The sequence below is a fragment of the Carcharhinus amblyrhynchos genome, unplaced genomic scaffold (genome assembly GCF_965287045.1).
Source record: "Carcharhinus amblyrhynchos unplaced genomic scaffold, sCarAmb.v2.hapA chromosome_210, whole genome shotgun sequence".
Classification (NCBI taxonomy): Eukaryota; Metazoa; Chordata; class Chondrichthyes; order Carcharhiniformes; family Carcharhinidae; genus Carcharhinus; species Carcharhinus amblyrhynchos.
In genome coordinates this window covers 220,252-238,566 of record NW_027649950.1, presented here as the reverse complement: position 1 = coordinate 238,566, position 18,315 = coordinate 220,252, and the positions used below count along the sequence as shown (strand labels likewise).

General features: G+C 48.8%; 1 protein-coding gene across 1 annotated transcript in view; it reads right to left on the bottom strand.

The window, feature by feature from the left end:
- Nucleotides 1-18,315, bottom strand: part of LOC145338879 (transcription factor SOX-5-like) — a gene marked incomplete at its 3' end in the record, with an annotated part of 172,861 nt that overhangs the window by 47,411 nt on the left and 107,135 nt on the right. The window contains exon 7 of the mRNA XM_080183282.1: nt 13,182-13,250. Coding sequence (XP_080039408.1) covers nt 13,182-13,250 — 69 coding nt within the window. The remainder of the gene's footprint in view (nt 1-13,181; nt 13,251-18,315) is intronic.

Genomic DNA, 18,315 nt, shown 5'->3' with positions numbered 1-18,315 from the left:
CAATGGACAACTATAGAAAAACTCCAAAAAGTTTCCAAATTCTATCATGTCTGGTTGTATCATTTTTTTGAGAGTAACTAAACTTCCTGTTTTGGTAATGGATGTTCCTTGTATTATTCAAACAGCATTTCAGTCACAGCGTACCTTAATTAATATGTTACTTGTTTAGTAAAAGCAAATTACAGCACAGGAACAGGCCCTTCAGTCCTCCAAGCCTGCACTGACCATGCTGCCTGTCCGAAATAAAACCTCCCATCCTTCCAGGAACGATATCCCTCTACTCTGATCCTATTCATGTATTTTTTTCAAGATGTCCCTTAAAAATCACGATCGTATCTGTTTCCACTACCTCCCCCCAGCAACAAGTTCCAGGCACCCACCACCCTCTATGTAAAAAAAAACTTGCCTCATACATCTCCTTTAAACGTTATCCCTCACATCTTAACCCTATGCCCCCTAGTAATTGACTCTTCCACCATGGATAAAAGCTTCTAACTATCCACTCTGTTCATGCCCCTCATAATCCTGTAGACTTCTAGCAAATTGCTCCTCAATCTCCATTGTTCCAATGAGAACAAACCAAGTTTCTCCAACCTCCCCTCATAACTAATGAACATAACATAAGAAATAGGAGCAGGAGTAGGCCATCTAGCCCTTCGAGCCTGCCCCGCCATTCAATAAGATCAAGGCTGATCTGTCGTGGCTCAGTTCCACCTTCCCGCCCTCTCCCCATAACCCTTAATCCCCTCTCTTATCAAAAACCCATCAACCTGCGTCTTAAAACTATTTAGCGAATGTCTTCCATACCAGGCAACATTCTGGTAAATCTTTTCTGTACCCTCTCCAAAGCCTGTGGTAACCAGAATTGAACACTATATTCCTAACTAAGATTCTATAACGTTGCAACATGACTTGCCAATTTTTAAACTCAATGTTTAACAGTAACTTCATTGCAGTGTTAATGTAAGCCTACTTGTGACACTAATAAATATGTAAACTTTAAGCTTTAATAATGTTGGAGAGAAAGATGCGAGCTCAGGGTTAGGCTGGGAGAGGAATATTGGAGGAATCTTGACCCAAAGGTGAAGGGAAGGGAAAAGGGCCACTGAATTTCAGCGACAAAGAAGACCATTAACTGTGCATGTCAGCCATGGCTCAGTTGGTAGCACACTTGCCTCTAATTCACAAGGTTCTGGGTTCAAATCCCACCCCAGGGCTGAGCACAAAAATGTAATACAGACACACCAGTGCAGTCCTAAAGGTGCATTTCTCTGGTGGAGCTGCTGGGTGCGATTTTACAGCCTTGCTCGTCCCAAAACCGTAAAGGGTCAATGGACCTTCCCATGCCTTTGCCCACTCTGATTCCTGTGGTAGGTGGGCTGGTAAAATTCCGGCCACTGAATTTCATCTCTGATGTTAAACTGAGACCTTGGTGATTTTGTTCGAGTGGATATGAAAAATCCCATTAAGCTATTCTGAAGAACAGTGGCAGGGTTCTCGCTGGTATTTAGGACAATATTTATTCCTCAAACAACACCACAAGAAAGAAAATTTGTTTGTGGGAGTTTGCATTCAGCAAATGAGCTGCCGTGTTTCCGAAATTACAACAAGGACTACACTTCAAAAAGTACTTCATTTGAGATGGCCAATGATTGTGAAAAGCTCCATATAAATGCAAGTCTTCGTCATCTTTTTCCCTTGTTGTTGAAAGTCAAAAGCAGACAGACACAAATACTGATTTGCAAACACAGTGCCCGTATACAAATATTCTAAACTTTAAAACCAAAGAAACACAACAAAGGAAACACAGCATAGGAAGCATAGGGTGGCACAGTGGTTATCGCTGCTGCCTTACAGCACCAGGGACCTGGGTTCGATCCCCAGCTTGGGTCACTGTGTGGAGTTTACACGTTCTCCCCGTGTCTGCATGGGTTTTCTCCAGCTGCTCCGGTTTCTTTCCAGTCCAAAGATGTGCAGGTTGGGGATATTGACCGCGTGAAATTTCCCCTTAGTGTCCCAAGATCTGCAGGGTAGGGGGATTAGTGGGGTAATTACATGAGGTTGTGGGGATAGGGCAGGGAGAGCTGGTACGGACTCAATAGGCCTCCTTCTGCGCTGTGGGGGTTCTATGGTCCTAACCCCAAGCATACAAAAGCTCTATAACTATTGGTTTCTGAGGTTTATGACGAGAATATTTTGACTTAAAACAAAAAAAGGTAGATGGTGTTTTGATGTTTTTTGTGCCAACCCCCCCCCTCACAAGCCCCAGCGTCTTTCAAAACAGCAGGGGCCACCAATGGCCAACAACAGGGTTGTGGGGGGGATTTTTGATCCCGTCCATGGGGTTTCCCATTCCATGCACCTCCAGCTGCCGGAAGACCCGGGGTGTTTGCCGTCAGCGGGACTGGAAGATCCCGTCAGCGAGGACGGCTGGACAATTCCGGCCAATGTGTCCACTTTTTTTTGTTTATTTGGACGTGCTTGGCTAGTTTTGGGGATTGGGCAGGGTGGGGTGGAGAGGGAGGTTGGCGGGGGCTTTGGCGGGTGAGGGGTATTCCATTCTCAGTAACAATTCCCGCCCTTTCTCCGGCACACCCCCTTGTTCAACAGCACAGCAGCCCAAAGTGGTCGCTTTCTGAAGCAGCAAAGTTGAGGCAATGTCCGGAAACTTGCAGCAGAAGCACGGCACTCGTTTGTGCTCGGAGGAGTTCCCAGAGGTTTCATCTGCAGCCGGTGGGCGAGGCCCCGTTGCTGGAAAGCAATAGGATATCAGCTGTGCTGGCTTCTGTGAGAAGCGATTGTTGAGTTGCAGGCCTGGGATCTCAGTTGTTTGGGGAAAGGTTGCAAAGTCATGGGAAACACTTGATTTGTCTTTTTTTTTTCTGAGCTGGGGCTGTTTCAGTGAATAATGTGAGTCAACATTTAAAATTTTATGGAAACAGCTGCTGCTGACGCACAATGATTTACAGCAGAGAGGTTTCAAGCCAAAAAGAGTACAGTCCTGCAGTCTCCATTTCCATGCTCTCTACAGTAGCATATCCAGAAGCAAGCAGCGAACGACTTTTAAGGATTCCCGGGCTGTAACATAAAACTGCTTTGCTTTGGCTGTAATGGATAAGTTATCAGGAAACGGGGACAGTTTATTATCTTGAATGGCACTCCCAGTGGCATACTGTAATGTCACTGGCCTAGTAATCCAGAGGCCCAGGCGAATGTGCTGGGGACACGGGTTCAAATCCCACCACGGAAATTAGTGGAATTTAAATTCAATTGATAAATTCTGGAATACAATGCTAGTCACAGTAACGATGACCATAAAACTATCCTTGACTGCTGTAAGAACCCTCTCTGGTTCACTCATGCCCTTTTAGGGAATGGAATGCTGGCCTTTATAGCAAGGGGGATAGAATATAAAAGCAGGGAGGTCTTGCTGCAACTGTACAGGGCACTGGTGAGGCCGCAGCTGGAGTACTGTGTGCAGTTTTGGTCGCCGCACTTGCGCAAGGATATTTTGGCCTTGAAGGGAGTGCAGAGGAGGTTCAAAAGGCTGATACCGGAGATGAGGGGGTTAGACTATGAAGAGAGACTAAATAGGCTGGGTCTGTACTCGTTGGAGTTTAGAAGGATGAGGGGGGATCTTATAGAGACGTATAAGATAATGAAGGGGATGGATAGGGTAGAGGTAGAGAGATTCTTCCCGCTCAGAAAGGACAGCAGGACTACAGGGCACAGCCTCAAGATAAGGGGGGGCAGTTTAGATCGGAGTTGAGGAGGAACTTCTTCACTCAAAGGGTGATGAATCTCTGGGATTCTCTGCCCATTGAAGTGGTGGAGGCTACCTCGCTAAATATATTTAAGTCACGGGTAGATAGGTTTTTGACAGACAAGGGAATTAAGGGTTATGGGGAGAGGGCGGGAAAGTGGAACTGAGCCACTTCAGATCAGCCATGATCTTATTGAATGGCGGGGCAGGCTTGAAGGGCTAGATGGCCTACTCCTGCTCCTATTTCTTATGTTCTTATTAGGGAAGGGATCTGTTGTCCTTATCCGGTCTGGCCTACATTTGACTCCAGGCCGAAAAAGTAAAATTTATTTATTAGTCACAAGTAGGCTTACGTTAACACTGCAATGAAGTTATTGTGAAAATCTCCTAATCGCCACACTCCAGTGCACTGAGGGAGAATTTAGCATGGCTGATCCACCTAACCAGCACGTCTTTTGGGCTGTGGGAGGAAACAGACATGGGGAGAACATGCAAATTCCACACAGGCAGTGACCCAAGCTGGGAATGGAACCTGGGACCCTGGTGCTGTGAGGCAACAGTGCTAGCCCACTGTGCCATGCCACCCCACAGCAATGTGACCGACTCTGTCTCAACGAGTGAGAGGTGATCTTGTTGACACATAAGGTTTGGAGGAGGCTTGAGAAGTAGATGCTGAGAGGATGTTCCCACTCACGGGGGAACTTAGAATGGGAGCGCACAGTTTAAAAACAAGGGCTCCCCCATCGAACAAGGAAGAATTTCTTCTTTGAGCATCACTAAGTCCTCGGAATTCTGTTCCGCAGAGAGCAGTGGTGGCTGACTCATGGAATATAAGGCTGAGTGAAGCAGAACTTTGTGCTTCAAGGCACTCAAGGATGAGGTGAGGAATTAAGGCCACAATTTTACTGAATGGCAGAGCATGTTCAAGGGGCCGAATGGCCTCCTCCTGGTCCGATTTCTTACGCTGGGATGTTCTGCATTGTCGGAGGTGCGGGCCCTGATTTTACCAGCATGCCCACCCGAGGCTCATAAGATCGTGCCTGAGGCCAACGGGGAATGCCATTCTGCGAGCCTCATCCACCCTGATTTGGGGGTGACCGTGCCACTAAAACCAGGGTCACATCGAGGCATTAAACAGAAGGCCACCTGTCATTTGAGGTGAAGGCGAAAGATCTCCCTGCGTTGTGGTGAAGAAGGTCAGAGGTCATTCCCCAGTCTCAATGGACCTCGCTAAAAACAGAGGAGTTGCCCATCAACACATTGCTACGCGAGTGGCACAGTGGTTAGCCAGGGTTCGATTCCCGGCTTGGGTCGCTGTCTGTGTGGAGTCTGCGCATTCTCCCCATGTCTGTGCGGATTTCCGCCGGGCGCTCTGGTTTCGTCTCCGAAAGACATGCAGGTCGGATGCATTGGCCATGCTAAGTCCTCCCTTTGGGTACCCAGACAGGTGCTGGAGTGTCGGGACTTTGGGGGGGATTTTCACAGTGACTTCATTGCAGTGTTAATGTAAGCCTACTTGCGACACTAATAAATAAACTTTAAGCTTTAAACAGCTGAGCTTCCTGCAATAACATCCACGCCTACACTTTGAACAGTATTTTATTGGCCGTAAAGCACTTTGATACTTCCTGCGTCTGATAAAAGCAGCAAATAAATATCTCCTTCTCCTATCCGTGCTTCCTTGCTGGGAGTGATAGATAACTGCAGGATCAACGATCAGTATTTCGGACTTGAGCTCGGCTTTCCCTGGCGCTCACCGTAATAGCTGACTTGAAAAGCCAGTTGTGAAATTGGTACGCTGACCTGTAGACTCAATGACTAGAACTTCCCTGTCCTGTTTGCCATGGCGATCGTAGCAGGCGAGACTGTAAATATCGTCTCTTTTTTTTAAAAAATTCAATCACGTGGGACACGGGTGTCGCTGGCTAAGCCGGCATTTATTGCCCGACCCTAGTTGCCCTCGAGAAGGTGGTGGTGAGACTCCCTGTGTGTTACTGAGGACCTAAAAAGAAAAGGCCATGCTCACAATCAGGCTGGCGAATGCAACAACGACTTGTCCAGCCTTTGTTGACACGTTTCCAGACCCTGATCGCTCGTCCGCGTCCCCTCGGTAATCACGCTCTGTCATTCCGCTAAAATCGAGGGCGACTTGGTCACCTGATCAGCAGCCCAGCCTTTTTCTCCACGACAGTTTTCTTGTTGGGGGTGTTTGGCCAGACAGGCATGTTTCGTAGGTAAAGTAGCAATCACGTCATATCAGAGGGTCTCAGAGGCAGTGCCAGCCTCGGTGCCAACTTGCTGGATCTTCAGAGGCAAGGTGTGAGTTAATTCATTGGAGGGGGAAATTGAAGGAAAACCAGTCTCTGCCCACTGTCACGAGAGGAGAGGGAGGGTGGCAAAGCGCGGGCACGAAGCCTGAGCAGAAGAAACCCCCTCCACGGAGGCAAGTGAAATTCAGGAATAACATTCAAAACAGAAGCACGATTCCTTGAGTACGGTTCAGTGACTTAACCTTGCAATGACCTGCGCTGTCAAGGCAACAACGCACCGAGTTCCAGTTCAGTGCCGATTGGCGCATATTAAATCAAAGCCTGTCACGATGGTTTTGGTGGGTGTGACCGAAAAGATTGATTTACATTTATGTAGCGCCCTCTCATCACCTCAGAATGTCCCAAAGTGCATGACAGCCAATGAAGAACTGCGTTAATGTCCAGAGCATAGATTGAGCACGAGCAGGATTCCACTAACCACGACGAGATCATAGACCTCCAAAAATGAAGAAGGATGTCATTCGGCCCGTCAAGTCTGTACCGACATTCTGACAAAGTGTCTTGCCCAGGCCCCCTCCCTTGTCCTGCGACTTCTGCAGATCGATATAAATGGTCTGCAAGCAGGGACAGAGTGTAACATCGCAAAATTTGCAGATGATGCTAAACTAGGTGGAAAGCAGTCAGTGAAGAGGAGATAAAGAGTTTACAGATAGATATTCATAGGCTAGGAGAATGGGTCAAAATTAGGCAGATGGAGTTTCACATGGGTAAGTGTGAGATTGTCCATTTTGGCAGAAAAAAAATAGACAGGTAAATTATTACTTAAATGGAAAGAAGATTTAAAATGCGTCCAGGCAGAGGGATCTGGGTGTCTTTGTTCATGAGTCGTAGAAAGTTGGTATGCAGGTGCAGCATGTAATAAAAAAGGCAATGGGATGCTGGCATTTATTGCAAAGGGTCTGGGGTATAAAATTAGAGAAGCGTTGTTGTAATTGTACAGGGTATTGGTGAGACCACATCTGGAATATTGCGTCCAGTTTTGGTCTCCTTACTTGAGAAGCATTGGAGGCAGCTCAGAGGAGGTTTACCAGGTTGATTCTGGGGCTGAAGGAGTTGACGTACGAAGCGAGATTAAACAGTTTAGGCTTGTACTCACTGGAGTTTAGGAGGATGTGAGGGGATCTGATCAAAGTAAGTAAAATTTTAAAAAGGATTGGTAACGTAAATGTAGACCCAATGATTCCTCATATGGGGGTAATTTCAAACAAGAGGTCGCACGAGAGATGGTAGATTTAGAACTGAGATGCAGAGGGTGGAGAATTTGCGGGACTCGCTGTCCCATAGTGTGGTGGAGCCCGAATCAGTAACTCATTCTTGAAACAGAAGGAGATAACTATATTCCTAAGGATAAAATACTTAATGTAAGATGTCATTCCAAGGCATTTCACGGAGCTTTATCAAACAAAGTAGGATACTTCAGAAGGAGATATTAGGCCCAATGACAAAACTTGGTCAAAGAGGTAGGTTGTAAGGAGTGCCTTTGAGGAGGAATGTAAATTAGAGAGGTAGAGTGATGTAGGGAGGTCATTTCAGAGCTTCAGGCCCCTGCAACTAGGCCCAAGATAACAAGATTTACAAGTTGAAGGCCTCTTTTCCTTCGATTACTGCCATGGGATGGCTTACATTCATCCGAGGGGATAGGCTGGGCCTGGAATGAAGGCTGAATCTGAAGGAGGCACCGATGACAATGTAGCACTTCCTCAGTTCTGCACTGAAGTGCTCGCCGAGACTCTGGGCCCATGTCCCTGGAATGTGGTTTGGATCCACAATAATCTGAGTTTCTATGCGACACTATGTGTCCAGCTCTGAATCAGAGGCTAGTGCGCAGTCAACAGCAAACAAGGTACATCCTCAAAGGCCTACCCATTTGCTGGAGTCATCGCAGATTGAGCTGCTCCCTGTCCATGCAAAATCCAATTGTGATGCCAGGGTCAACATCTTGGTTGGTGTCAGAGAACACAGCGGAGAGAAATATGTTGAAGGGGTTTGGCACTAACAACAACTCCATTAAAGACTGGGATTGATAAAAGGGATTGATAAAAGTACATGTAGACCAATTGTTTCCTCTAATGCGGCAATTTGGAACAAAAGATCACAGGTATAGGCTGAGAGGTGTTAGATTTAAGACTGAGATAAGGGTCTCGTAGAGGGTGGTAAATCTGTGGAACTCATTGCCCCATAGCACGGTGGAGTCTGAATCATTGAATGATTTCAAGAAGGAGATAGATATATTTCTAAAGATAAAATATTTAGTGTAAGATGGCATTCCAAAGAATTTCACAGAGCATTATCAAACAAAATAGGAAGGAAGAGATGTTAGGCCCAATGACCAAAGCTTGGTCAAAGAGGTAGGTTATAAGGATTGTCTTTGAGAAGGAATGTAAATTAGAGAGGCATCATCATGATCGAGGACATCTTCAAGTATGCTGTTCTGGAACTCTTGTGATGCATTTTTCAAGGCGGTTGAATTCCTCCATTACTTTCCCAAGGCCCTTGCGACTGTCTGTATCAAAGGCCTTGGTCAGGCCATGTAGAGATCCATGTTCTACTCTTGCCGTTTCTCCTGGAGCTGTCTAAGTGAAGACACCACATCAGTTGCTCCTCAGCCTTTGCTAAAAGCGCACGGCAGCTGTGGCAGAACCCGCTGCCGATGTGGCACTAAGCAGTTCAGAAAGATTCCAGTGAAGCTGTTGCCAGTGAGGGAGAGGAGTGAGATTCCTCTTGGGTTGATGCAAGACCGGCAAGTTCCTTTCCCTTCGTACAGGTGGAGAATGAAGGCATCTTTGTGTTCTTGCAGGATGGTTCCACATCGACTGAAAGAGTTCAGCGAATTACTTGATCTCCAGCCGGGTAGACCCCAGCTGGACTGGAATCCTGGGCTTTCGTCACTTGACAGGAGTTTGAATGTTTCCCTCATTTCAAACAGCATGGGAGGGTGAGCAGGGAAACAGTCAATAGTAACCTGTGGCAGAATATTGATCGCTTCTTCATTGATAGATGATAGTGGAGGTGATTAAAACGCTCTGCCATTTTTGGGCTTTCTCAGTATGCAGTGTTGAGCTGTCGGCACAGAAAACCGGTGATAAACCAACAGCCAGAGGCCCATAGACAGCATCGTAGAATCTCTCAAACTGCCGCACTAAGCATCCACTGGGGAAGTGATGGCCTAGAGGTATTGTGGCTAAACTATTAATCCAGAAACACAGCCAATGTTCTGGGGTTCAAATCCCACGGCAAGGGATAGAATTTGAATAAGAATCTACTGATGGCCACGGAACCATTGTCAATTGTCAGAAAAACCCATCCGGTTCACTTTTGGAAGGAAATCTGCCACCCTTACCTGGTCTGGCCTACACGTGACTCCAGAGCCACAGCAATGTAGTTGACTCTCAACTGTTCTTTCAAATGGCCTAGCAAGCCAGTTTGATGGGCAATAAATGCTGGTCAACCCATAATGCCCATGTCCCACAAATGAATTAATATTAATTGTAAAAATATGCGCACTATATGGATGGGTTAGAGGGATTAGTGGGCATAATATGTAGGGATGTGGGGGTAGGGCCTAGGTGGGATTGTGTTCGGTGCAGACTCGATGGGCCGAAGGGCCTCTTTCTGCACTATGATCTGTGAAACCGTTGTGATGGAGTTGGTCTCATCCCGCAGCCTAGATGCCTGGCATTCTGTTTCTGAAGCAAGTCTTCTACGTAGAGTTCAAACCCGGGATTTCATGCTGGCTAAAGGAAAGGTTGCAAGGACACGCCAAGGCTTCACTTAGGAGTTTGATATTTACTCCCAGTCCAGGGAGAGGTTGACACAGGGATTGCTCAGCAAATAAAAACAGTGACTCTTTCCAAAACCATACAAATTCAAGGACAGGAAGTCCCAAGCTCATCTGTTCAATTTACAGAAGAACCTTCTGGGTGCAGGTCGACCTTAGCAGTCACCCACCAGAGCCCTGGCAAACACTCCAGATGGTCTTCTCAAAGGGTGGGGTAAAGTCAAAAACAAGCTGAGAGTAGTACATATTCTTCGGAAATAAGGGATGAGGATTCCCACAGCTAAGCTAGTATACTCGCAGTGGATCCCTCCAGAATCCACAGTTTCACCTTGTAACATGCTGAGTTTATTTATTGCTAGGGGTTGGGATGCCAAGGCAGTAAAATTGCCCCATCCCTTCTCTCTCATCCTCCTCCTCCACCCCCCCTGCAGAAGGAGGCCATTTGTCCCTTCACATGAGCACCAAATACTATCTCACCAGACCCTATCCCAGTAACCCCATATATTTACCCTCCTAATCACCATGATATTAGGACCATTTTAGCGTGGCTAATCCATCTAACCCGCATATCTTTGGAGCGTGGGAGGAAACTGGGGGAAACCCATGCAGACACGGAGAGAATGTGCAGACTCCAGATAGACAGTGACCCAAGTCAGGAATTAAGCCCGGATCCCTGGTGTTGTGAGGCAGTCGTGCTAACCACTGTGCCACCACGCCAGGGTTGGGCGAGGATAAGGGTGGACTTGCCTGTATTGTACCTCATGGTCAAATATCCCATCAGCACTCATTGCTAGACTCACAGTTGGAATTTGAAGGAGGAGCGTCTTCGGGAGTCTGTGTTTCAGAAGATCATCCAAACACGGTGGAGGGGGGGCAAGAGTAGGGGGGCAGCAATGGCGGAAACATTAAGGGGGCAATTCCGCCAGCCTGCTGCTCTAGCAGGTCGTTTTATGGGTTCCCCACTGGGCATCATGGCTTCTGTGTGTATCCGGCTCCAACATTTCTCATTTCCATTTCTGTTAAATTGCCATTTCCATTTCTTCAGTGGGCCTGAGGCTTCTAGCACTCTCCACCCCATCCCCACAAGGCGTGGTTGTCTCCAGTGGGGTTTACAACTGCTCCCCATTACTGGGGAGCTGGTGGCCCACTGGGGGAAACAGAGGCCAGGCAGACCCCCTCAGGAGATTGGGTTTAAGATGGGGCCCTGGGCATTGCCAGCGCACCGGATACGATCTAAGGAGATCCATCAAAAATGCCAAAAGATAGTACCAGACCAAGCTAGAGTCCCAGGCTTGCCACATCAACTCCCTTCGACTATGGCAAGGTGTGCAAGACATTACAGGCTACAAAAATGAAGGCATGTAAAATCGCTGGCACCCATACAACCCTGCCTGACGAGCTCAATGGTTTCTAGCCCGTTTCAGGCAAGAGGTCAGTGAGAGCACGCCCTCCACCCTGGAAGCCGTGGATGAACCTGTATCTGGGGCCACCACTGCAGATGTCAGAGCAGCTTTCTCAAGGGTCAACACACAGAAGGCGACTGGCCCTGATGGGATACCCAGACGTGCATTCAGATCCTGCATGGATCAGCTGGCAGTGACATTCACAGATATCTTCAACCTCTCTTTACAACAATCTGAGGTCCCTGTCTGCTTCATTCCCAGTACCAAAGAAAAGTGTGCACTAATGATTATTGTCCAGTGGCTCTGACATGCGTCATTACAAAGTGCTTCAAAAGGCTAGTCATGGCACAGATCAATTCTGGCCTCCCTGGATCTACTAGTTGGCCTATTGCTGCAACAGGTCCACAACAGACGCCATCTCCCTGGTCCTACACTCAACCCTTGCACATTTAGATAACAAAGACACATATGTAAGACTCCTATTTATCCACTGCAGCTCAGCCTTCAAACACCATTATTCCTACAAAATCATCTCCAAACCCCATAGCCTGGGCCCCAGTTCCTCCCTCTGCGAGTGGATCCTGAACTTCCTAACCCACAGACCACAATCAGTAAGGATAGGCAACGACACCTCCTCCACAATAATCCTCAACTCCGGTGACCCACAAGGCTGTGTCCTCAATCCCCTGCTATACTCCTTATACACCTATGACTCCTACTCCATTTTCAAGTTTGCTGACGACACCACCATAGTGGGTCCGATCTCAAATAATGATGAGACGGAGTAAAAATGGAGAATCTGGTGACGACAATAATCTCTCCTTCAATGTCGACAAAATGAAGGAGATAATCGACTTCAGAAAGCATAGTGGAGGACAAGCCCTTGTCTACGTTGATGGGAACAAAATAGAAAGGGTCAAGAGCTTCAAGTTTCTCGGTATCCAGATCACCAACAACCTGTCCTGCTCCCCCCACACCGACACTTTAGTTAAGAAACCTCACCAACGCCTCTACTTTCTCAGAAAACTAAGGAAATTTGGCACGTCACCTACGACTCTCACTAACTTTTACAGATGCACCATAGAAAGCAGTCTTCTATTGTATCACAGCTTGGTATGAGCTCCTGCTCTGTCCAAGACCACAAGAAACTACAAAGGATTGTGAACAAAGCCCAGTTCATCACGCAAGCCAGCCTCAGAGGGGATGGAGGTTGGAGGCCAGCAATCGGGGCTCGCGGAGCGTTTGGGAAGTGCGGGGCCACCGCACATGCGCCAATCTCCACTCTTGGCAATGCTCAGAGCGTGGGAGGTTCATTCTGAAAATCCTGCTTAAATAAAAAACAGTGGTAGTTACTCCCCTTTTCGCAGGAATTCAGTGCTTTGAATCTTTTGTGGAAAATTACCCCCCCGAGCAAGAAGAGGGAGGAAAGCGGGGAGATAAAGCAGAAAGTGCAGCCTTGTGAGGACAACCTGACTGAGAGATTCATAGCACCAGCCCAGTGTCTGAGCAGGAATCCCTGGTGAATTGGCTCGCCGTGCCGCCTGCAATGAGAGCTAATGCAAAGCAGCAGGTATTTGCATGCCCGCAGAATACTGAACATGTTCTCACTTCCTGTTCAAACTCATTGCGAGTGGTTCGACTCTCTACAGCGCAGAAAGAGGCAATTCGGCCCATTTGCATCGACTTGCTGAAAATCCCACCCAGGCCCTCCCCTCCGCCCTACTGCGGTGACCCCAGGCATTTACCACGGCTAATTCCTGTGCCACTGTGTCACCCAGTGCTGCAGCAATCTCTCCCCTCGCCACAACCTCTCTGCAGTGGTCATCGTTCAGGAGGTCCTTCTACTCCAGCTCTGACACATCACAAACCATCAATAACAATAGAAGCCAAAGGGGCTGAACTCTGACCTGGATTTGTTGCTGGAGGAGGTTAATCTTGTGCTGTTGTTGTAGTAGCTGTTGCTGCTGCCTTGCGATCTGTAAGAAAGGGCAAGGAATAAGATTGCTTGGGTGTCAAACTTGAAGTCACCCCCATCATTATTTTATATCATCTTCTTTTTATTTTAACATTTGTTATCCTTATCACCAACCCCCCCCCCAACACCCGGCATAGTGGCACAGTGGGTTAGCACTGCTGCCTCACAGTGCCACGGACCTGGGTTCGATCGCCAGCTTGGGTCACTGTCTGTGTGAAGTTTCTCTGCGTGGGTTTCCTCCGGGTGCACCGGTTTCCTCCCACAGCCCAAAGATGTGCGGGTTAGGTGGATTGGCTAAACTGCCCCTTAGCGTCCCAGGATGTGTAGGTTACATAAGAACATAAGAAATAGGAGCAGGAGTAGGCCATCTAGCCCCTCGAGCCTGCCCCGCCACTCAATAAGATCATGGCTGATCTGTCGTGGCTCAGTCCCACATTCCCGCCCTCTCCCCATAACCCTTAATCCCCTCGCTTATCAAAAACCCATCAACCCGCGTCTTAAAAATATTTAGCGAGGCAGCCTCCACCACTTCAACAGGCAGAGAATTCCAGAGATTCACCACCCTTTGAGTGAAGAAGTTCCTCCTCAACTCCGTTCTAAACCGCCCCCCCCTTTATCTTGAGGCTGTGCCCCGTAGTCCTACTGTCCTTTCTGAGCGGGAAGAGTCTCTCCACCTCTATCCTATCCGTCCCATTCATCATCTTATACGTCTCAATGAGATCTCCCCTCATTCCTCTAAACTCTAACGAGTACAAGCCTAGTTTATTCAGCCTCTCCTCATAGCTCAACCCCCTCAACTCCGGTATCAGCCTAGTAAACCTCCTCTGCACTCCCTCCAAGGCCAAAATATCCTTGCATAAGTGCAGCGACCAAAACTGCACACAGTACTCCAGCTGGTTAGGGGGATTAGTGGGGCAAATATGGGGATAGGGCCTGGGTGGGTTGTTGGTGCAGACTCGAAGGGCCTCCTTCTGCACTGTTAAGGATTCTATGATCCCTTTTGCCACCTGCCATCGTCCCCTGTTGTGGAATCACCCCTGTCCTCCACCATATGGATTGATTGGTTGATTGCTTATTCACGTGTATTGGGATACAGTAGAACTTTCTCACCCTGCCCATCACAGGAACCGTCGCAGATGGGACAGGACTATGCAAAGGTTTGTTGACCCTGGGTGGGATTTTCCGATCTTGGGGCAAGCGCGGCCTAAAATTCCACCCATTGTTTCTTGCTAGCTGTTACAGATAAAACATACTACTCATAGAGCACGCAGGGGAGAAAGAAAGAATAGAGTGTTGCAGTTACTGAGAGTGCAGCGAAAGATCAGCTTAATATGAGGTATTCAAAAATCTGATGGCAGCAGAGAAACTGTTCTTGAGTCGATTGGTACGTGACCTCAGACTTTTGTATCTTTTTTCCCAATGGAAGAGAGAATGCGTAGGGTCTTTGATTATGCTGGCTGCTTTTCCAAGGTAGCGGGAAGTGCAGTATCAATTGACGGGAGGCAGGTTTCTTCCTCTGACCCCCTGTCCCCTCACCGCCGGATTTGATGAAAAGCGGTACCTTTAACATTTTTCAGTTCTGGGAAATATCAGGCTGAGTTTTCTCACGGAGGCTGCCTGGCCCCTGCAGGGTGTGGGCGGTGGAAGGCTGGGCAGCATTTTACTGGCTGCACCCAATAATCAGCGCCCTGCTGGGTGCAGTAGAGGATGGCATCCTGCCTACCAGAGCTGCCAGTTCCATCAGAAGGCCAACAGCACCACCACCCACAGGTGGCAGCCATTGTAGGAAGGAGTGGGACGGGGCGGGGGGGGATGGGGGGTGGGGGGTGCTCCATGATGAGCGGCCTGTGAAAGCAAGGTAAGTTTTACTCCATTAATTGTGCTGGGACAAGCTGGCTGATGGGGAGGGGTGAACCCTCCATCAGCTGGGCTGGGGTGCCATCAGACCATAAGAAATAGGATCAGGAGCAGGCCATTCAGCCCCTCGAGCTTGTTCTGCCGATCCAGACTTCCTCGTAACATTTGCTTTCCTTACTGATCAGGAATCTACGTTAAATTTACACAAGGACTCTCCCCCCCACCACCGCAGCTCTCTGTGCCAAGGAGGTCCAAAGACTCAGAGCCATTTGGAAGAAATTCCTTACAGGGGTTTCTCCTGTAGCCTCACATGGGACTTCCCAGCACCACCTTTATAATTCAGATGGGGGAAGGGAAGCAACCCTTCACTGGGCACTTAATGGGATTCATTAATTGACTGGCAGATGGCCAGGTCTCAGACGTGCCCGCTGCTGGTGGTAACCCATAGCGAAAGGAAGACATTGATTCCCCTCCCTTTGCTTTCCGCCAACGTTTTATCCAGGCCTCCCACCTGAAGGAAAATCCAGCCCATTGAGCCATCTTTCCCTCCCCACACATGCTGCCTGACCCCGAGTGTTGTTCAGCAATTTGACTTCACGTTGTTGATCTTCGAAACAGAAGCTCAGCCTCGATTGGGACGTGTGGTCTCCCGCTGCATTTGCGCTGTTCTAGGTTCCTGACAATGTTTTGGAATCATAGAACCCTACAGTGCAGAAAGAGGCCCTTCAGCCCATCGAGTCTGCACCAAACACAATCCCACCCAAGCCCTACCCCCATATCCCTACATATTATACCCACTAATCCCTCTAACCTACACATCCCTGGACACTAAGGGGCAATTTCTTAGCACGGCCAATTAACCTAACCTGCACATCTTTGGACTATGGGAGGAAACTGGAGCACCCGGAGGAAACCCACGCACACACAAGGAGAATGTGCAAACTCCACACAGCCAGTGACCTGAGCCGGGAATCGAACCCAGGACCCTGGAGCTGTGAAGCAGCAGTGCTAACCCACTGTGCTACCGTGCCACCCCAAATGGTTTCCACCGTTCGACAAGCTGCTCTCTCACCACGCGCTGCCACTGCTGGACACAACGTGGCTTTCTGCAGATTCAAGAAGCCAAACAGGAAATCAGGGTCTTCTGACCAAGGGGGAGGGGGTCTCAGAATCTGCGTCTGTTTGCAGTGGGCTTGGCGAGCAGACAGCAAACATTCATGAATAAAATTACGGGGTTTTTTTTTTAACACCCAAAAGAAGACCGGGATTCCCCCAAAAATTCCTCAGTGTCAAATTCATGTAAAGTCTGGGGTAAATCATGCTTTTTTTTTCAAGCAGGATTTTCAAAATGAATCTCCCACACTCTGTGTGTCACAGAGTATCTCTATCACTATTCCCACTGGAGAGGCTGGCAACAGAGCACTGAGCGGTCCACTGCGCTGGGTATGGACATAACTCTGCACTGCCAGCATCCCAATTGCTGGCTAGCCCCAGGACCCCACATTGCTGCCCCTTCAACACCTCCCCACGCACCCCCCCGCCCCTCCCCGCCCCAGATTGCTGGCCTTCCGGACGTCTCCAGGCCGGCCCAGACCCCCCACTCCCCGGCCCACCTCGATCTCTCAACTCCACCCCACCCTGCACTCGTAAGGATTTAGGGAAACAACAGAAAGAACTTGCCTTTATATAGCACCTTTCACTAACTCAAGATGACCCACAGCACTTGCAGTGCTTTCAAAGTGAAGCTACTGGTTACAAGTGAGCAGTAAGATGGGGTGTCGTGCAAGAAAGAGTCATAAAAGAAAGACTGCATATTTTTACAGGTGGCACGGGGGCACAATGGTTAGCACTGCTGCCTCACAGTAGGCCCAGGGACTCGGGTTCCATTCCGGATGACTGTGTGGAGTTTGTACGTTCTCCCTGTGTCTGCATGGGTTTCCTCCGGTTTCCTCCAAAGATGGGCGGGTTAGGGGGATTAGCCATGATAAATTGCCCCTTAGTGCTCCAGGATGTGTGGGTTAGATGGACTTGCCATGGTAAATGCATGGAGTTGGGCAATTGGAAGGGCCTGGGTGGGGAGTGCTCTTTTAGAGAGTTGGCACAGACCCGATGGGCCAAATGGCCTCTTTCTGCACTGTCGAGATTCTATGGTTCTGTGACTGTAATGGAGGACGGTGGCAGCTAAAGTTTATTTGCAAAGTTCCCTCAAACAGTAACATGACGGCACGGTAGCACAGTAGTACTGTGCACTGTGCATCCACTGTGCATAGTAGCACTGCTGCTTCACAGCTCCAGGGTCCTGGGTTCGATTCCCGGCTCGGGTCACTGTCTGTGTGGAGTTTGCACATTCTCCTCGTGTCTGCATGGATTTCCTCCAGGTGCTCCAGTTTCCTCCCACAGTCCAAAGATGTGTGGGTTAGGTTGATTGGCCGTGCTAAGAAATTTCACCTTACTGTCCAGGAATGCTTAGGTTAGAGGGATTAGTGGGTATAATATGTAGGGATATGGGGGGTAGGGCCTGGGTGGGATTGTGTTCGGTGCAGACTTGATGGGCCGAAGGGCCTCTTTTTGCACTTTTGGATTCTATGACTGTGAACAGATAGTCAGTGATAGATATCATTCGGTGGGGAGGGACAGGGGGCACAGTGGTTAGCACTGCACAACTCCAGGCACCCAGGTTCGATGCTCAGGCCACTGTCTGTGTGGAGTTTGCATGTTCTCCCCATGCCTGCGTGGGTTTCCTCCGGGTGCTCCGGTTTGACCCCGCACTCCAAAGGTATGCGGGTTAGGTGGATTGGCCAGGCTAAATTGCCCCTTAGTGTCAGGGGGAGTAGCTCAGACTCCCCCTGACACCAGGAAATGCATGGGGTTGCGAGGATAGGACCTGGGTGGGATTGTGATGGGCCGAATGTCCTCCTCCGCACTGCATGATTCGACCTTTTCCAGGACACTGGGGAGAAATCCCCTGCTTTTCCTTTGAAACAGTGCTGTGGGTTTACGCGGCCATCTGAGAGGGCGGACCCCAGTTTAATGGCTCAGGCCAGAGACTGCCCTTCTGACTGTGGCACCCCCTCCCCATAAAAGCACGGCGCTGCTGTCTCAACCTGCATCGCGCACTGAAGCCTCTGCAGCGAGATCCGAAGCCAGGACCTGCTGACTCAGAGGAACAGCGGTGCTGGAGTGGATCGCTTGGGCCTGTTCAGACTTCT